Source organism: Pistacia vera, unplaced genomic scaffold, assembly GCF_008641045.1.
Source record: "Pistacia vera cultivar Batoury unplaced genomic scaffold, PisVer_v2 Contig474, whole genome shotgun sequence".
NCBI classification, from domain to species: domain Eukaryota; kingdom Viridiplantae; phylum Streptophyta; class Magnoliopsida; order Sapindales; family Anacardiaceae; genus Pistacia; species Pistacia vera.
The window spans coordinates 115,257-136,654 of record NW_022196306.1 but is presented as its reverse complement, the minus strand read 5'-3'; the positions used below and the strand labels follow the sequence as shown (position 1 = coordinate 136,654).

At 33.8% G+C, this 21,398-nt stretch overlaps 3 protein-coding genes across 3 annotated transcripts; all 3 read left to right on the top strand.

Moving 5' to 3' along the window:
• Positions 1-389: 389 nt before the first annotated feature.
• Positions 390-1,251, top strand: LOC116146172. Its single transcript, XM_031431583.1, has 2 exons — positions 390-895; positions 1,000-1,251. Exons 1-2 carry the CDS (start codon positions 422-424, stop codon positions 1,168-1,170), a joined length of 645 nt encoding a protein of 214 aa, XP_031287443.1. The 5' UTR covers positions 390-421; the 3' UTR covers positions 1,171-1,251.
• Positions 1,252-4,042: 2,791 nt separating this feature from the next.
• LOC116146171 (GDSL esterase/lipase At1g29670-like) lies at positions 4,043-5,808 on the top strand. The gene is made up of 5 exons (XM_031431582.1): positions 4,043-4,381; positions 4,463-4,587; positions 4,678-4,923; positions 5,014-5,269; positions 5,358-5,808. Exons 1-5 carry the CDS (start codon positions 4,138-4,140, stop codon positions 5,579-5,581), a joined length of 1,095 nt encoding a protein of 364 aa, XP_031287442.1. The 5' UTR covers positions 4,043-4,137; the 3' UTR covers positions 5,582-5,808.
• Positions 5,809-16,079: 10,271 nt separating this feature from the next.
• On the top strand, positions 16,080-17,543 carry LOC116146200 (GDSL esterase/lipase At4g18970-like). The gene is made up of 4 exons (XM_031431609.1): positions 16,080-16,326; positions 16,570-16,694; positions 16,770-17,015; positions 17,085-17,543. Exons 1-4 carry the CDS (start codon positions 16,080-16,082, stop codon positions 17,541-17,543), a joined length of 1,077 nt encoding a protein of 358 aa, XP_031287469.1.
• Positions 17,544-21,398: the final 3,855 nt, after the last annotated feature.

Below are 21,398 nucleotides of genomic sequence, written 5' to 3'. Positions count from 1 at the left end.
GTCCATTTGAGGTGGACGCCTATCCATATAATATGGACGAGAGTCTATTGTTATTTTCATTTGAGATTGATGGACGGAAGTCCATTTGAAATGAACGGTCGTCCAATAATCATGGACACTCGTTCATATTTGATGGACGACCGTTCATTCATGAAAGACGTGTGTTATCTCTGACGTGACTATGTCTGACTAGATGCTGTGTATGTCGGTATAAAAATTCGATGCAAATTATCGGTGTTCGTAACATTATTCTTTATAAATAATAAAGTAATTAGAATTAAAAAACTAAAAGGACAAAAAGAATTTTTTTTTGGGCCTTTCGAGTTTTGATTTTACGGAAGTTTTAAAACAGCCCACCACTGATTTAACAAAACCAACCCAATGTAGCCTCCGATCAATCGATCATCACTTCTCAGAATCAATGGTCAAGATGACACCATATTTCAAAACCCTATTTCTTCTGATCCTCCTCACCGCCACCGCACCACATCCCATCCACTCCGTCTCCATCTCCCAATACCGTTCCCTCCTCTCCATCTCCCACTCGCTCCTCACGCGCGTCGCGAACCTACGGGCCGAACGTGGCGACATATCTGGCGCGAACCGGGCCAAACTCATGGCTCAAAAGCTGGAGCCAGGGCTCGGGTTAGGCTTCCTGGGGTTCGCCTGGTCAGTGGGATGGGACTACGCGAAAAATTACGCGTGGAGGGAGTTGGATTACCGGGAGCTATACGGTGCCGCTTCAGATTTGAACGATCTGAGGAGCTTTTTAACTGAGTTGATGAGATTTGACTCGGACCTTGACAAGGCCACTTGGATTCGCCGAAATTACGGGGATGTCCTGGAGGTTTCGAAACGGTTGTTTGTTAGACTGCTGGGCGTGTTTCGTCAATCGGTAAGTTCCCTTTCACTTTTCTTTTGTTTTAAATATGAATTTTTATTTATTTTTATTATAATTAGAATAGTGTAAAGAAAGGTGGGTTTGTTTGTTAAATGCAGGGGGCATTAAGAGAAGTGGTGGAAACAGTGCAGAAGGAAGTGGTGGAAGGAGGTTTATTGAGGGACTGTTTGGTGGTAAGCAGTAATGACTTGAAGGGCCTACTTGTAATTTTTGAAAGTTTGGTTTCCCAGTATTTTTCTACTCACCATGATCATGAGTATGACCTGTAAGGCTGTAACTATATAATTAACATACAACACAACTGATTTTGTTATTTATCTGTTGATTTTGTTACAGAATTAATTTCTATATATATATATATATATATATATTAGGTATCCATTTACATTTACCAATTTACCCACGTTGGAAAATAGTTCAAATTAAAAACCAAGAATAAAGTCCATCTAAGTATTTTCTTTAAATAAACTGTTGTTTATAATCATTTTATTATAAGGAATGTTACTTCAATGAGTAATGTTATATTCACAATCTCTTCTCACAAACTTTCTTTCACAACATTGACGTGATAGTTCGTAATGAGTTTCACCTAATAAATTGCGGTTGATCAATTGCGAACTTTCATATCGAAATTGTAAGAGAAAGTTTATAAGAAGAGGTTATGGATATAACATTACTATATACAATATACCTAACCAAACAAAGCATATTCCAAAATAACTTACTAAAGATTTGGTTGGGTACCTGGAGTTATATGGGCCATTCTACCCATGAGATTTGATGATACAATCCTCGTAATAAATAAACGTGGTGGGTGATGATATATGAACGTATTTGGGCCATTCTACCCATGAGATTTGATGATACAATCCTCATAATAAATAACACGTGGTGGGTGATGATATATAAACATATATGGGTGAACGGAAAAGATATAGCCATCAAAAGTTATACACTGAATTCATGCATCGAATGACGTGACAAAATCTTAACCGTCGATTAATATTAAGTTAAAATTAATCAACGGTTAAGATTTTGGCATGTCATTCGGTGCATGAATTTGGTGCACTACTTCGATGACTGTAGCATTACTCTATGGGCGAACAATCTGTTCCCACCCAAACTAAGCCCTGACAACAAATTTCCACCTGAAAAATTTCAAAACAATAATTACCCACCAACTGTTAAGATCGGTTAGATAGTTTCTCACCCACTGTTAAAATCTATTTGTGAAATTTGTTAATTAACATTGATAGTCACTGTAAAGACGAAAATACTATTTACGCTTTGAATCTAGATCCAAGATCTCATTTGGTCGAAATTGCATCTGGTCAGGTGTGATTTGGTCGAAATTGCATCCCAATTGGGTGCAATTTTGTCGGAATCACACTGGGCCTCCCAGTTCCAAACTCGCCACTAAAACTACCACATACTGCCATCACCAGAGTCACAAATTTCAAACACTTTCAATCCAAATCAATAATACATTAAACAATTTAATCACACAACACAAAATACAAATCATTAAAGAATAAAAAATTGAGAATGAAAAAAATTGAAGAAGATGGAGATGGGATGAGAAGGGGGAGATGAAGAAGAACAAGAAGATGGGAGGAGGAGGAGGAGGACTAGCCAAATTGCATTCAATCGGGTGCGATTCGGTTGGAATCGCATCGATCGGGTATGATTTGGTCGGATGAGGAGATGAATAAGAAGAGATGGGAGGAGGAAGAGGAGATGATGAAGAAGATTGAGGAGTATTTTACGGTTTTTTTTGTTTATATATGAGAGATGAAATGACATCATTACCTTTTGATTATTTTTGAATTTACTGTCTTAATCTTCTTCAGTTCAAGTTAACGAGCATATATTAATAGTTGGTGGGTAATTGTTGTTTTCAAACTTTTTAGATAATAAATTATCTTACTTCGGGTGGAAAGATGTCGTTCGGCCGACATGTATCCATGAGTTGATGTTGAGCTAAGGGCCAGCTACCTTAATTTAATTGCCTGTCACACACACACCTATCAAATCTTCATTCCGTATTTACTCAATAAACATGCTTCTACTTAATGCTTTGCATTTCATCTTAATCTTATCCTTCCCCCGGTTGTAACAAATTTCATTTAACAATTTCCTTTTTCAGATTATATTGGATTATTCACGAAAAATCAATCTTATTAAATGACATAAGTGAGTACATCATTTAAATAGCCCAAATTACATGGCTGCATTCTTTTATCACCTACGCAAGGGTCAACTACAAGTTGGCAAAATGACTTCCAAACACATGCAGAGAGCAAAAATGTAATTTTTCTCCCAATTTATGTTGGGAAGATGAGAGGATATAAACTTGAACCTTAATTAAATGCATAAAGGTCGTCAATATATGCACACTCCATGTTAGCCTGGACTGTTGACTTCGAAACCAAACATTAAATTTCGCTACCAGCTCCCATTTAATGCTTGATAGAGATCACTGTGTGCCTACAGTTCTTTGCACAAATGCATTCACCGTCTAATCAATGAAAATTTCAGTTCCTCGACAGCGGGTCCATTGGTCCATGCTACATATTTCAACAAGTCTCTCTCAGTAGCTTTCTCTTTCAGGAGAGACAATGCTTCTTCATGATTTGCTGTAATGCATGCAATGCAAATTGCAAAATTTAGTATAGGCTCGTGGCATAAAGTTTGATATTTGCTGTAATGCATCAAAATTAAGTAAACGAAAATTGAATAAGAACTGGTGTGTTAGGACCACGAGTGTTATTGATGTTTATTTACTTGAGCAAATATATTTCTTTATAGACAAGAAAGAATTGCTCATTTCGAGATATATGTCAGAATGTTTGTGAGATGAACACATTAATGTTCAGAGTTGTAAATGAAAAAGCTATGTACCGACAAGGGTCTGACATTGAACAATTCAATTTGCCTGTATTGGGATCCATTCCACAATAAACTCAGACTAGATGATTGAATGCAGCTTAGCTTGATCTACTTTCAATTTTCACATTATCTCCGCGTGTAATTAATGTAGCTAGCTAACCTCTCAACTGTAAAAGTTATTATAACAATTGGTATTCATACTAGTGTTGACATCTTCTTTTGTTTCTCCTCTATATAAACAATGTAGGCAGCATTTGTATTAGTCACGCAGCCCACCGTTCCTCTTAAGCTCACTTCCACAATATCCCTTCCTCTTTTGATAATCCTTTTTTAGGGTTTTTAATTTGATGGCGAGGGAAATAGGAAAATGTTGGGTGGTGGTACTGGTATTGGTTTTGAGTTTGCTTTATGGGGCTAAAGCAGCACCACAGGTTCCTTGTTACTTTATTTTTGGCGACTCATTGGTGGATAATGGGAACAATAATCAACTAACTTCATTGGCTAGAGCTAATTATTTGCCTTATGGGATTGACTTCGCTGGTGGACCGACTGGAAGATTTAGCAATGGAAGAACTACTGTTGATGTCATTGGTAATTAAGCTTCGATATTTTAAATGGATGTCACATCAAAATTAATTATCACTAATCCTTATTTGGTTTCCTAATATGCAGCTCAACTTTTGGGGTTTGATTCTTACATTCCTCCATTCTCAACTGCAACGGGTCAAGACATACTCAAAGGAGTGAACTATGCCTCAGCAGCTGCAGGAATAAGAGAAGAAACCGGTCGACAACTGGTGATGATAAATTATATACGAACTTTGCTTTTGTCAATTGATAACATTCGTGCAATAGTTTCTTAGATTTGGATATTGTATTTCTTCCAGGGCGATCGCATTAGTTTCAGTGGACAAGTAAGGAATTACAGAAACACAGTCCAGCAAGTAGTGAACTTACTCGGAGATGAAAATAAAGCGGCCGATTATCTAAGTCGTTGCATTTACTCAATTGGGTTGGGAAGCAATGACTATCTCAATAACTATTTTCAACCTCTGTATTATTCAACCGGTCAACAGTACACACCAGAACAATATGCGGATGTTCTTATTCAACAGTACACTCAGCAACTTAGTGTCAGTACTATATATTTAATTTCCATATGTTCTTATATGTACATTATTTCTTGGATTTTGTTTTCTAACATCAACATTTGAATGTTGCAGGCCTTATACGACTATGGGGCAAGGAAGTTTGTGTTGATTGGAGTCGGGGCAGTTGGCTGCAGCCCCAGTGAGTTGGCTCAAAACAGTCAAGATGGTAGAACTTGTGTGGAGAGAATCAACTCTGCAAACCAAATTTTCAATAACAAGCTCAGATCTCTTGTTGATCAATTCAACAATCAACGATCTGATGCCAAGTTTATCTACATCAATGCGTATGGGATCTTTCAGGATATGATAAATAGGCCTGCTGCCTTTGGTAAGTGTTTTTGAATAAGCTCCATTTCATTAATGGTGCAATTATAATAAACTAACATGTTTATGTAATTGAAATTTGTTGATTACAGGTTTCAGGGTTACAAATACGGGGTGTTGTGGCGTTGGGAGAAACAATGGACAAATTACATGTCTACCGGCACAAACTCCATGCCCGAACAGGAGAGAATATGTGTTTTGGGATGCATTCCATCCAACTGATGCTGCAAATGAGATCATTGCAAGGAGATCATACAGTGCTCAGTCTGCATCGGATGCTTACCCAATGGATATCCGCCGCTTAGCTCAGCTCTGAAGATGGAGATTCGGAGTTGAAGTGGGCTCATTAAGATAAATTTTTTATATACCCTTTGTATTATTTTTCAGTGTATCATTGTTGTTGTCATAATTATGGTTGCCTATAAGGAATTGTGCAATTAATTGTGTAATCACAAAAAAACAGTTAAAATTCATGTTTTGGGGTTGATTTTGCAATATTATGTGTATTTGTTTTAAGATAAGAAATGAGAATTGTAAGAGACTTTGGCTTTTACCGTATCTTCCATTTTAGTGGCTACTTTGGAATTTGGAAATTGTGAAACGTTTAAGAGTGACCATCATTAAATTATTTTAATTAAGTTAAAAAGCCATTTCTGAACAAGAATAATTCACAAACATGAGGAATATTAAAACCAAAAATCGGATGGTTGAGGATAAAGAAAGATCAACATAGTCTCTCAAATTAGACTTTTTTTATGTGAAAAAGTAAGAGGATGATTTAACACGGGCCCTTGAGTTCCACTATCCCTAATAAGGGTGATCATTAAAAATTTTATCCAATCGGTAGTTTTACGACCCTTAATATGGATGATTATTAAAACTTCTACTTGACTGATAGTAGGATATCTGAGGATTAGTTGAGGAACATAATACTCTCTTCTTTGTCTCCAAACTAAACATATTTGTTCGGTAGTTTTACGACCCTTAATAAGGATGATTATTAAAACTTCTACTTGACTGATAGTTTCAGGATATTGAGGATTAGTTGAGGAACATTAATACTTCTCTTTCTTTGTCTCCAAACTAAACATATTTGTTATATCTCGTGGGTCATAATCTAATATTTATTTCTTATAGCACAGTCTTTTACATATACATTATAATTTTCTCTGTGGAGTTTTTATTAATGTATTAAATGTTTTTTTTTTGGCGAAGTCTTTATACAAAGAGTAGAGATTTGGACAATCTTTATCACATGATAGACCAGCATTCCAACTTCTACCAACTCTTTCGTACCATCTTACTGAAACAGTTGAAATAAGTTTGCAAAATATCTTCTTCTAACTTGAGTTAGATAATCAATGAAAAGAATTACAAAATTTTACTCTAATTTGTGTGGCCAAAAAAGAGTGTGAAGATGAAGTCAGTTCCAATTTCCAACATTATATATATATATATACTATATATATATATATATATATATATATATATATATATATATATATATATATATATATATATAATGACAAAGAGAAAATGTTGGTACCAAAGTCTTACATTGGTTAAAAGACAAGGGTTTTGATCGCTTATATAGCAAAGGACACTCTCACTATCAGAGGTGCCTTTTCTGACAAAATCTGCTGGTCCAAGGTCCAAAGTGAACAATACTTTTGATAACTACATACCATGTGTTGGATCCGAGCTAGAAGGAGCTCTTAGGACCCTTGGAGGGCTGTGTTGGTGCCAAAGTCTACATAGGTTAGAAGATCACCTAGAGACACATTTTCAGGATAAACCCGCATGGTCGCCAAGACCCAAAGCGGACAATACTTTTAATCTCGATAGTATTTGGTGAAATATGTAAGTCTTTTATGGCCGATATATGAAGTTAATTAAAATATATCAAGCCTCCGCGATTTTGTTTGGCCAAAATATGACCAACTCAAAGTCTTTCATAGACGAACCATGCTTTCTTGAAATTCTATTATTATGAAACATTAATTTGCTTCTACCAATTTTATACTAATGGCGAAAAAGCAGGCATGAATGTCCCCCCCTCTCTGTCTCTCTCTCTCTCTCTCTCTCTGTGACAAATTATAAATGAATTTTTCTTGAGAATTATAAAGAAATCACGTGGACAATATACTATGTCATTTGCATGATTCTTTGTAAAATTTGTCTGATAGCAATTTTAAAATTTGTCCTTCTAGAAAATTATTTATTTATCTAATCTTTTAATATTCTATCTATTATTACAAATAAATATAGAATCTTCTATATTTATATTGAGTGACTATCAATAAAGAATTATATTATACATACAATATTTTCATGCAACATGATATGATAAAAAATGATTGGTGAAAGTTTATTTTTAATTTAAAATCAATTAATCATCTTTTGTCACATCATATTGTATAAAAATATTGTATGTGTAGTATTATATTGATAATTTTATCTTTCAATGAATTTATTTAAAAAGATAAATAAAGTTTATCAAAATGTATATATTAACTTTTTGATCGCATAATTTGGGGATGATGATCCTCCAAATCCATAATTTAAGGAATCCATTATGATAAAATAATAAATAAATAAATTGGATTAAATTGAATAATGAATAAATATAAATAATAAATTGAATAATAGATGAAATTGAAGAGTTTGACAATTGGAGTAGAGAGAATGAGAATTGAGAGTTGTGAGGAAAATATTTAGGTGAAATTAGGCTTATTTATAGGTTAGGCATGGGGGGAAGTGCAAAAAAACAAAGTTCTTTTGCACTTCCCCCCTAGCAACAGTCAATTTAACCATTGCCCAAGGTCTTTTTCTTTTTTTTTTTAATATTATTTTCAAAATTAAATTTTAACCTCTAAATTTTTATATTTCTATATAGGGGTTTTTAGATGTTTCTTAGGGGGGTTTTGGTAATTGAGCAAGGTGTTTTTGAAATTAATCGGGCTCTGGCCCTGGAGGAGGGACCACCTGGGCCCAATCCCTCCTCCCTTGGGCTTGGTCTAGTCTTGGGACCGGTTTCAAAGGGCTTGGGCTTTTTGCCCAACTCTAAAGATGATCGATGGGAAAGAGTTGGGTGCTTGTATCAAGAGAAAAATTTCTCGAAGTAATAAATTTTCTACATTCAGTGTCACAGTCTTTCAAGCACATTGATTATTTTCTTGCTACACATCACTTGTATCGCGAGAGACCAATTTTTTAGTGGAGCTTATTTCATAAAATGTAATACATATTACAACTCTCATCTATACTTTCCAACGTTACATATAATTAACAAACTAATCGTTCATTAACTTGGCTTGTAGAGAACAAGTTAATAGATTAATTAATATAGTTTTGACTATTGATCAATGTATTTATATTGTAGTAATAGCTAACTTTGAAGAGAAACAAAAGGGAATTAGATCTCGAGTAAACCACATGTTCCCACCCAAAGATCAGCATATTCAAGATTCTAATAATTAAAGTAATATCGTTAGTGACGATAGAGATTTAACACAAGAGCAGAAGGTGATATTACCAAATTGCCCTCCCACCTTCTTCTTCTCTATCTCTAACCACCCAGCCATTGCCACCCAGCCCTTGAACCACTATGTTCCAAACCGTTACCACAGTTGGCCCACCCTACAAAGCAGCACCCATAGGCCTCCACACACCTCTCCAAAACAACACCCACCATGAAGCAAATCAACCCAACAAAACACATGCAAATAAACCCAAATCCACACCATCAACACATGCAAACACACATGAACACACATGAACCTGTCACAAACACAAACCCACAAATGACAATGAGTAGCGATTCCATAGTGAGCGTCAGTTGGCGATTTGATGGTGTAGACAGGTGGAGATGATAGGGGTTTTGGTAAGGGAGGTGAGGTGATGTTGAATGAAAGATAAAACACAAATCACAGCAAAAACAACACAACCAATAATTAAATCCAAACAATCAAGTTCAAATTAAGCCTAATTTCATCAATTTAGCAAATCCCAATTCATTCAAACCAAAAACTCTAGAGAATGAAGGTCGGTGAATGGCAACAAATGGTAAGAGAATGTTGACGGGAAGTGTGAGGGGTTTTAGAGAGGGAACGCCGATGAATTGATTGGTGGAGGCAAAGAAGCTTTTTAGTGACCAGTTTAGTTGGAAAAGCTTGTGGCATGCAACTCGAACCAATGCGATTACTAGCGAACGGTGGGGTAAACGGGAGTGGAATGAGAGGATTTTTGGTGGGGGGATAGTGGGGAGAAAAATGGTGGTGATAAAGAGGGTTGTCGACGACAGATTCTAGCCAATTTGAGGGTCGTCGAGGAGGTCACAGGTGGCGGTGCAAATCTGGTGCAATTGGGCCAAATTTTGGTCAAAGTGGAGCTGGGTTAGTTCCAACGGTGCTGGGGAAGTGATTCCTATCAGGTTTAGTGAATTTTTCAGCAAGGAAGCAACCTAAATGGCCAGGGATGATGTGAAGGTTGAAAAAGAGGGTAAAGGTGGAGAGAAATTTGAGATTTGGGAGTTATTTTGATGTTTTAATTTCAAATCATGTCAATGACCATTTTAGCCTTTAATTTTTAAAAGAAATGAAATGGTGTTAATTTAAGGGCGAGAATCTAAAATATCTGAAACCAGGGGTGGAAACTTGTCATTTCGCTAATCTTTGAGTGGGAACATGTCGTTTGCTCTTAGATATTTTGATAGTCAAATTAATTAGGACTTAGAAAATTAAATTCACCAATATGGCATCAACTATCACTCATCAGCCTGATAGCCTCTCCATATAAATTGCAAATAGCCCATGTGATAAGTAAATAAGTATATGCTTGACTTTCTGTGAGGTTAATTAATAGAAATGACTAATATTAAATATGCAAAATTTTGTACAAATTTGTATTAGGTAGACAGTGAAAAAGTGAATATCAAAAGTCTACTTAATTAATAGTTATGCCATAGAGAAATATTAGACTTACAAAGAGTCTTTGTACAAAGTGACGTGACAGCTGATGCGGCAATGCCACACTACCTACCATGTCACCACTTTTTCACATCAACATTAATAATTATTAATCATAATAATTAAAATTATTTATTTAATCCAAATAAAAAAAAAAGCCAAAATACATTACAAACGCCGTCCACTTTCTCCTCCACCCTCTTCTTCTAAAACCCATTTTCTCAAATCTATGTGCAGAACAACATTCAACAGTAGCTATGCACAATCACTGTGTGTGGTGACAATAAATAGGAATACATGGGTGTACATAAGAATACATAGTTATGTATAAGTATACTTAACTATGTATACATAAATATACATACATATGTTTACATAGGTATGTGTAAATACCATAAGTATACATAGATGAAAAATGTATAGGTATGTGTAGATATACATAAGTATAAATAAATAGGTATACATAGGTACACATAATGTTTAGATATACATATTTCATCTATGTATACCTAAGTAAATCTCTACATACCTATGTATATCTGTATACAGAGGTACACATTATATTTACTTTTATAATTAATATGTTTGTTTAGTTAACCCACAATAAAATCCTCAAATCTCTTTCATACAACTATTTGAACATATAACATTTTCAAGTACAATCTTTTTTTTTTTTTGTGTGTGTGTGTGTGTGTGTTTAAATTCACATCATAATAATTACAACAAAAGCTAAAATTATTCACTAACTTGAATTTTTTTAGTACAATTTTGTTGCAGAAACAAACATTAATTTTAAAAGTAGTAAATAGTTGCTTTATACAAAATCATATAATGAATTAAAACATGATTTATATAAGAGATTTAAAAACTCTTGATTGCATGTGTTCATACATTAAATTTACATGAGGAAGATCATGGAAAACTTTATAACAAAAACTAAACCACAATTCAGAAGAAAACAAAATATTCATGAAGTGTTATATGTAAAAGTAGTGTCAGACTTTATTAAGAATCTATCACCTCATTTTATCTATGTATAAAATACTTATACATACATATTTATAAGTATGTACATGTATACATATGTATACACTGAGGCGGATGCAGTACTAGTTGGCTCACCCTCAATTTTTTTTAAAAAACATTAATATGTACAATTTCTGGATTTTGGTCCACCCTAACAGAAATATTAATGGACAAAAATATTAATGTGCAATTAATTTTTATTTTGGTCCACCCTAACAGAAATTTCTGGATCCGCCCTTGGGTATACATACATATGTATACATAGGTATGTATAATATACCATAGGAATATCTAGGTATATATTGATGAAATATGTATAGCTATATATAGATATACATAGGTATGTATAATTATATACGGATATACATAGGTATAAATAGATATACATAGTTATGTACAGGGTACACTTAACTATGTATACTTGTGTATACATAGATAAAATATGTATAAGTATGTATAGGTATACATACATAGGTATGTATAACATACAATAAATATACCTAGATATACATAGATGAAATATGTATATGTATGTACAGATATACATAGGTATGTATAATTGTACATAGATATACATACATATGTTTACATAGGTATGTATAACATACCATATTTATCTCTAGGTATACATAGATGAACTGTGTACCTACAATTTTCCATCTATTTCAAAATTTATAGAGGGTTTTATGTAATTGTCCAAGGGGCTAAAAAAAAACCAAAAGGGTTTGGACCCGGGCCTTGGAGGAGGGACCGAGCCCTCCTCCTTAGGTCTGGTCCGGTTTTGGTACCAGGCCTGCTAGGACCGGTCCTAAGACCAAGTTTTTGGGCCGGGTTTTTGGACCCGGTCCCAAATGCCTAGCTCTATATATAGGTATACACATGTACCTATGTATATGTATGTATACATACATATATGTGTATCCCTGTATGCCTAATATGACAATATCTAGCCTCTCCACAAGCTGCTTATCTTCTCACAAATCTTCTTGTAGAGTCAAGTCTCCTTAATCTCTCAGAGGAGCCAATTATAGGTCTCCTTGATCGAAGTGGCGTGATGATAAATTAGAAAAGAAGACACCAAAGCCCATTAAATGAAAATGGTATACGCAACACAACGAGGGACGATAATGGGCACCAAAGAAACTGAAGAAAGAAACCCTGTTATAAAAGCAATACGCTTGAGAGTTATTGATAACATAAACTAAAATTATACATATATACATATATGCACAAATTGTACATATACACGCATATATANTTTATTTTGGCCCATCCTAACAGAAATTTCTGGATCTGCCCTTGGGTATACATACATATGTATACATAGGTATGTATAATATACCATAGGAATATCTAGGTATATATTGATGAAATATGTATAGCTATATATAGATATACATAGGTATGTATAATTATATATGGATATACATAGGTATAAATAGATATACATAGTTATGTATAGGGTACACTTAACTATGTATACTTGTGTATACATAGATAAAATATGTATAAGTATGTATAGGTATACATACATATGTATACATAGGTATGTATAACATACCATAAATATACCTAGATATACATAGATGAAATATGTATATGTATGTACAGATATACATAGGTATGTATAATTATACATAGATATACATAGGTATACATACATATGTTTACATAGGTATGTATAACATACCATATTTATCTCTAGGTATACATAGATGAACTGTGTATTTACAATTTTTCATCTATTTCAAAATTTATAGGGGGTTTTAGGTAATTGTCCAAGGGGCTAAAAAAAAACCAAAAGGGTTTGGACCCGGGCTTTGGAGGAGGGACCGAGCCCTCCTCCTTAGGCCTGGTCCGGTTTTGGTATCAGACCTGCTAGGACCGGTCCTAAGACCAAGTTTTTGGGTCGGGTTTTTAGACCCGGTCCCAAATGCCCAGCTCTATATATAGACATACAGGGATACACATATATGTATGTTATATATGTATATCCCTGTATGCCTAATATGACAATATCTAGCCTCTCCACAAGTTGCTTATCTTCTCACAAATCCTCTTGTAGAGCCAAGTCTCCTTAATCTCTCAGAGGAGCCAATTATAGGTCTCCTTGATCGAAGTGGTGTGATGATAAATTAGAAAAGAAGACACCAAAGCCCATTAAATGAAAATGGTATACGCAACACAACGAGGGACAATAATGGGCACCAAAGAAACTGAAGAAAGAAACCCTGTTATAAAAGCAATACGCTTGAGAGTTATTGATAACATAAACTAAAATTATACATATATACATATATGCACAAATTGTACATATACACGCATATATATATATATATATATATGACATAAATATAGGTATACACAGGTATACATAGATGAAACATGTATAGGTATGTATAGATATATATATATAGACACACACGCAACCAGATACATAAAGGAGGATAAGTAGCTTGTCACGAATCTTCTTGCAGAGCCAAGTCTCTTTAATCTCTCAGAAGAGCCAATTATAGGTCTCCTTAATCAAAGTGGCATGATTAGGGGTTTATACGAGCTGGGCTGAGTATCTAGACACTCAAGCTCGGTTTGTGATGAACAGTGTCGAGTTCAAGCTGAGCTCGTTCGAGCTTGAATACTTGGGCTCGAGCTCGAGCTCGCGAGTATGGATGGGTACGTGCTCGAGCTCGAGCTTCGAGTTTATTGTGAGAATGTGGCTGTTTTTCATTTTAAAAACTTGAAAATAAAAAAAGTTACAAAACTTGCAATTTGACCATTCGAGCGTGATGAGGCTTGCGAGCCTATCGAGCCGAGCTTCACCCTGATCGAACTCGGCTCGACCTCTTAAACAAGCCACTCGAGCTCGACTCAATTGACTTCAAGTCGAGTTCGAGCTTTTCACGAGCTGAGCTTGAGTAGCTCGCGAATTGCTCGACTCGCTTCTCATCTCTAGGCATGATGATAAACTAGAAAAGAAGACACCAAAGCCCTTAAAATGAAGACGGTATATGCAACATAACGAGGGACGATAATGGACACCAAAGAAACCAAAGAAAAAGACCTTGTTATGAAAACAATAACGCTCGAGAGTTGTTGATAACATGAACTAAAATTATACGTATATACATATTTTATGTATACATAAATTATACATATACACGCATATATACATATGTGATATAAATATATATTAATTTTTTGTATCATTGAAATAGTACCTCTTGTTCTATTTTTTTTTTTTTTTCACCATAATATATTTCAAGGGTTACACATATTAACAAAACATTGAGATGATATTGATATAGATGTATATTGACTTATCATATCGTTGATATGATATTGTTGGATTATACATTAATTTTAGACTATGCTGAATGACATTTTTCCACCCAAAGTTTAGCGAATATACATTTTCCCAACATCATTAAAATTTAGATGTTAGTTTTAATGGCAAATAGGCATTCTTGTCAGTTCGCATGATATATAATAGGTTTAATATTACTTTACACCCTTAAATTACAAACACATAATAATTACCTTCACCGACTTTCATTTAAACCCCATATCTTTAATTTCTATAATCACAATAGAGGTTTGACTTTTAAAGTATGTGTGTTTCTAAAAAAAATTAATATTTTATGTATTATTTTTGAAAATTGTAATAATATTTATCAATTAAATATTTATAGAACTACAAAAAGTATTTAATTAAAATTGTATATATTTTATGAAATTATATAAAAATATAATTTTTGAAAAAAAACTGAAAAAATTGTAAAAAAGAAGTAAAAAATCTGAAAATAAAAAAATTATGAAAATTTGAAAAAAAAATTAAAAAACTGAAAAAAAAAAAAATCAGTTGGCTAGAATAACGCCCAACGATTCCAACTAAATAGCACCTAGCGATTCCAGTTGAATTGCACCTAATTGGGTGCAATTCCCACATATTGACACTCGACCATGTGCGATTCGGTCGGAATCACACCCAACCTGGTTTGATTCGGCCTAAGTTGTACTTGGCCTAAATCGCATCCGTCTAGGTGTCATTCGACTAGTGCAATTCCACCCAATGGCTTTTTTTTTTCTTTTTTTTTTTTTTAGTTTTTGAAATTTTTTATTTATTTTAATAATTGACTTTATTTTTAAATTTATTAACCCTAAAATTAACATAAGCCAAACTGTGGTGAAAAATACATTAATAAAGTTTGGCTGAGAAAATGTTATTCAACCTCATTAAAATTATAAAGTCAAATAATAAATGGTATTATAGTCTTTTCTTAGCTTTACCCCTCGGATCACGTAATAGATTCCATTGACCAAGATTGATGATGGGTGGGAAAATGCTTTTTTTCAAATTTTTTTTTTTGGTAAATTTTTTTTTTTTCTTTTTCTTTTGGTTTTTGTTTTTTTTTTTTTTTATTTTTTTTTGTTTTCTTTATTTTTTAAAAAAAAAAAATTGTACATTCTTCAAACTTTGAGTGGGAAAATTTCATTTAGCCTTTAGACTTTTTCTTTTGGACTAACCTTTTTCAAAGCAAAACATCTAATTTCTCTTGTTTTTTCTTTAGATTAATCAAAGACGATTGGTAATTAATTAATACATGCTGGTCCTTGCTTATTAATAATATCTTCTTAACCCACACGTTAACCAAATCTCTTATATTATATATATGCCTCTCCAGACATCCCTTCACCTCACTTGCACGAAAATCCCTTTCTTTAGTATAAGTTAATTTCAGTTCTTTGCTTCACAACTTTAACTTCTTTTGCCCACTTTATTAAGTTTTCCTTTGAGAACATCAATAATCTCCATTTTTGCCAATGGCGAGTGCCATAAAACTAGGGTGTGCAGCCATTGTTCTGATGTTTATATCAAACTTGCAACAGTGTGTTATAGGGGCTCCACAGGTGCCTTGCTATTTCATTTTTGGGGATTCTTTGGCCGATGATGGCAATAACAACGCCCTTCCAGCATTGGCAAAAGCAAATTACCCACCATATGGGATTGACTTTCCCAAGGGACCGACAGGAAGATTCACCAATGGTGAAACCGTATTTGACATAATCAGTATTGTCTTCAACTTAAACTTATAATTATCATACACTTTTAATTAATGTATGACATTAAGTCTATAGTTATGAAAAGTATGGCAATATTTTTTTAGTTTAAGGCCTTAATATTTATATGTTTCTCAAATTGAATTTATTTAGTCTTTATATATACAAGTGTTTTTTGCTTTTGTTTTTGCTATAAATATACCCTTTATTAATGGATCTTACGTTATTACTGAAACTTTTCTCAATATTGCAGCCAAACTTCTGGGTTTTGATAATTATATTCCACCCTTTGCCATTGCGGGGGCCTCTGACTTCCTGAAAGGTCTTAATTATGCATCTGGCGCAGCTGGAATTCTCAGTGAAACTGGGAGAACTCAGGTATACTCATAAACGCAAATACATATATAATGATTGGTCCAGAATTTGAGAATTTGCTTACAATTCTCTTTGCAGGGTGCGCGTATCAGTTTATATGAACAGATAGTAAATCATGAATTAACTGTCAAACGTATCAGTGCCAAACTTGGAAGTGTAGATTCAGCTACTCGATACCTAAACAAATGCCTATATACTGTTGGAATTGGTAACAACGATTACTTAAACAACTATTTCTTGCCCCAATATTACGGCACCAGCCGCCTGTATAACCCGAGCCAATATGCACGAGTTCTTGTTCGTGAATACGCTAAACAATTAAGGGTTAGTAAGTAACACACCATTTATTTTTCTCAACTTTCTTTTTCATGTCTAACTCTGTCTCTTTTCTAGATTTTACTCGACAACGGAGCAACAAAGATTGCGTTGTTTGGACTGGGAAGCATTGGTTGTATCCCGTATGCAACTACTTCGTTTCCAGTAAATAGCAATACTGGATGTGTAGAGAACTTTAACCATGCGGCGCAGCTGTTCAACGACAATCTCAAGTCACTGGTTGATGAACTCAATACCAATTCCACTGATGCAAAATTTATTTATGTAAACGTTTCCGGGATCACACCGAATGTGTCAGGTTTTACAGTCTTCAACAGTGGTTGCTGCCAAGTGATAAATACTACTGGTTTATGCATTCCCTTTAGAACTCCATGCAAAAATAGAAGTGAGTATGTGTTCTGGGACTCATTCCATCCTACTCAGGCTTGGAATCAAAAGATTGCACCTCGAACATACAATGCTTCTGAACCGTCTGATGCTTATCCATACGATATAAGTCATCTGGTTCAGTCATGAATCAGGGAACTAGTTGTATGAGTTAAATAAATCAGTTTCTACAATTATGTCAGAATTGTTGGAAGCTTTGCATCATTTCCTGATGGATTAGTTACATTACAATAAGTTTATTAATAATAAATACCAACATTACATGACAATCTAATTTGTAAGTTTAGAGCATTGTTAAGTTTTTGAGATAATTTCTGCGCTTTCCAATTAATTTGCATAGACATTATTGACATTAATAGCAGAGAGAATACTCTCTAGGGATGTCGTATTTGCAGAATTTAGGGTTTGAATGGCTATAAATAATAAATTAAGATTATATATTATGGAGACAAGTGCATAGAAAAAGAGAGATGGTTCAAGACACAATTTTCGGCTTAAAATTAGGCATTTTATATTTTTTGAAAAATAATTAATTTTTTCTGAATTTGTATTTACTTGAAAAAAAAAAAAAAAAAAAAAAAAAAAAAAAAAAAAAAAAAAAAAAGAAATGTGTTGATGCCAAACTCCCATCGGCTAAAAGACAAGGGCATTGGTTGTTTATATAGTATAAGAACACCTAAGACTTTTTCTGGATAAACCCATGAAGGTTTGTCTGTAGCCTAGCCTGTGGGCCTAAAGTGGAGAATACCTCTGTAAACTCATCTATCATATAACTGGAGACGGTATTTCAATAGTGGACAATAGAAGGAGAGCCTGGGTTTACCTAAACTAAGCGTGCCAGTTTGTATCCACGCCAAAACTCCGAAGTCCCTCGTTTGGGGGGTTATGTTGATGCCAAACTCCCAAAACTTGAGAAAAAAGATTACCAAACAAAGTTTATTTTATTTATACAAAAGTTTTGAACATGTTACGTGTAAATGTGGACTTTCCGTTTTTAAGTAAAAAATTTGGAAAGCATACGTACTCAATTAAATGATATTAAGTAAAATTTTAACTTAAATGGAAATAATAAAGGAGACCTTAGTTGAGGGGGAACTGGGGAAACCTAACGTAATGACCTAACTTGCCTACCCTTTAGCTGGAACAGTGAAACATCATAAGACCTAAATTGAATATGGACAATTCCCTCGTTCTCATTCATCAACACATTCTTTCCCTTCGATAATATACGTGAAACACTTATTCATATATTTTTTTTTTATTTTTTTTTTCTTTTTCATACATCACAATCATCAACGTACATGATTCATAGAATAAATATTTTTATGTACTAATATACATTTGATGTAACTAATAAATCCGTTGATTTTGAGATGGAAACGACGATATTAAGACATCAAAGTGGCATGCCATATAATATATATCTTTCATGATTGAAAGAGAAGGTGATGCATAATTTCTTTTTCTTTTTTTATTTTTATGACCGGGGTGTGCAAATCTCGACTATTTTGCCGAAACCTTGGAATAATTAGTCAAATACAAGCTCTAGTAATCACCCCTAGTAACAGTCGTAGGGATTCAAACTCGAAAAACTATGTAAATTTATATCTTTCTTTACTCTTTTATCATCGAATAATGTTATATTTACAACTGAGTTATATAAACTGACAAAAAACAAAGGATAAAATAGTTATTTTACACAAATATTGTATAATTTTTGTCTGTTTGTTTGACTCAGTAGTAAGCAAAATATTATTGTTTATCATTAGATAACCTAGTGGTATTTAGTGATAGATAATCTCACTTGTCCATCAATGCAATAAAAAGAAATTAAATGATAGACATTAAATGCAAAATCAAATTAATATCTAGAACAGAGACAAAACTAGAGAAATATAATAGAATAAAATGCGCGTATTCAAATTCAAGGTTAATTAACGATACAAAACAATCAATGAAGAATTCATGAGTTTATGTATATACAAGCTCTCTTTGGATAATAGTGGGTGAGAAATCCACCAATGGATATAAGAGTGAGACAAGCCCATATTAATTGAAGCTATCTTTGGATGCTCAGTAATATTTTGTTTATAACTGAGTCATACAACCAGCCAAAAATTATATAAAATTTATGTAAAATGATTACTTTATCCTCTGTTTTTTTGCAGGTTGTATGACTCGGTCGTAAGTATATGATTGCTCTTAGATGTTAAGTGGGAGGAAAGGCAACAAGATTTCTTGTAATAGTTGGGTATCCAAAGTGGGCTTGCAATTTGGATAACCCAAAAGTGAAATATGAGGAGCCTAAAGGAAAATCTACATCTCATCCATTTTAGTCTAATTGATAAGTGAAATCGGAGAAAAGCTACCCTATGTCTGTGGTACCAGTTCATATTTGTATGATTATATCTAGTTTATTTTAAAGAGAATATTACCCCCAACACCCTAAGTTATAGCTAAATTAATGTAAGCCCTGTAATTTCTAGGAAACCTAACCTAAACCCAAACTCAAACCCAAACCCTTTATCTTCTCATCCTCTCATCTCCAAAACCTAACCTATTCATCTTCTCCATCTCAATGTTTGATGTAAGCCTAATTTCAAATTAAATTTTAAATTTATGATTTACTTTCATTTATCTTTAATTGTTTCATTTGTTTTTAAAATAAATAAATTAATAGTTTATGATACCTATTCATCTTCTCCGTCTCAATTTTTGATGTAAGCCATGTCTTAGAGGAATTTCTTCAAACACTTGGTGGGTCAACTTCTTTCCTCTACCAGATTTCTTTCCTTTCTTTTAATATAATCCAACCATGGCAGACGTCTACCCTGCTTAAATTGAACCAATCTCCTATGTCCCATTCAACACAAACACTCTTGTTGATAAAACCAACCCACCACCATCATCTCCACCACAACCCGCCTCTAAAACGTATCCCCCTGTTTGTTTAACTTTTCAAACTCTAGGTTTGTTTGGTATATTATTTGAAATAATATTCTATTATGAATAGGATATGATAAGATTTAAGCAAATAGGATATGATTCCGAAAATGTGTTTAATATATTTTTGAAAAATATTTTAAAAAAATATTTTAACTATTTTAACCTCTTACATTTGTTAATTTAACTAAACACCCACTACAATAAAAGTTTATAGATTAACAAAAACACTTTCATCATCTATCCAACCGACTGTCGACAGCTGACCACCACTGCCTTATGAGGATAACGGTGAAACTAATTCAGATCCTAATGCCAACAAATCTCCTCCTTATGATGTGCCTTAATCTGATTTCAGTCTAGGCATAAATCAATGTGAATCTAGTCCTCTAAAAAGAACCATTGAGAACAAAGTTTTAATGCGGAAATCGATAACGTTAATGAGTGTAGAGCCCTGTCTATTGTTCACAATGAAGCTAAAGACTCTCAGGTTATTGTTGATTTATCCAGGTTCCAAAATGAGATTGGTAATGATGGCAATGAAAATTGTAATATTGAAGACCTTGACAGAGATCCTTTAGAACACAAATCTTTTATGCAATAAGTTGCATTGGCTGTGGAATGTAGACACAGATCTTTTAGAATCCATGGGATGTTTGCAATTCACATATCTTTAGAGAAGGGAATAGTGCTGCTGACGAACTTGCAAATATGGGTTTCCAATGTCAGGACTTTACTTGGTGGAACTCTACCCCTACTGATATCATGGGCGTCCTGCATCATCAAACTTGGGTCTTCCTCATTATCGGTTCATTTATCTTTTAGCTTAAGAATTTTTTTGTTCATACATCTTGCCAATTTCCCTGATGCGAAATTTGTTTATGTTAACATCTATGGGATCATGGCGTCCGGCATTGTTCCTTCGGCCGGTATGTATCTCACTTCAACTCTTAGTTTTGTAAATTTTTGGTGGCATTAATCGACATGAATGTTACGTAATCTTGTGTTTGCATTACATACAGGTTTTACCGTCTTAAACAA

What these genes read in the sequence shown, in the direction of transcription:
- LOC116146200 (XM_031431609.1), top strand. Translation starts at nt 16,080, where the DNA reads ATGGCGAGTGCCATAAAACTAGGGTGTGCAGCCATTGTTCTGATGTTT. An exon ending in GTGAAACTGGGAGAACTCAG is followed by an intron (nt 16,695 to 16,769) that starts GTATACTCATAA and finishes TTCTCTTTGCAG; the next exon opens with GGTGCGCGTATCAGTTTATA. An exon ending in AATACGCTAAACAATTAAGG is followed by an intron (nt 17,016 to 17,084) that starts GTTAGTAAGTAA and finishes TCTCTTTTCTAG; the next exon opens with ATTTTACTCGACAACGGAGC.
- LOC116146172 (XM_031431583.1), top strand. Translation starts at nt 422, where the DNA reads ATGGTCAAGATGACACCATATTTCAAAACCCTATTTCTTCTGATCCTC. An exon ending in TGGGCGTGTTTCGTCAATCG is followed by an intron (nt 896 to 999) that starts GTAAGTTCCCTT and finishes TGTTAAATGCAG; the next exon opens with GGGGCATTAAGAGAAGTGGT.
- LOC116146171 (XM_031431582.1), top strand. Translation starts at nt 4,138, where the DNA reads ATGGCGAGGGAAATAGGAAAATGTTGGGTGGTGGTACTGGTATTGGTT. An exon ending in AACTACTGTTGATGTCATTG is followed by an intron (nt 4,382 to 4,462) that starts GTAATTAAGCTT and finishes CCTAATATGCAG; the next exon opens with CTCAACTTTTGGGGTTTGAT. An exon ending in AAATAGGCCTGCTGCCTTTG is followed by an intron (nt 5,270 to 5,357) that starts GTAAGTGTTTTT and finishes TGTTGATTACAG; the next exon opens with GTTTCAGGGTTACAAATACG.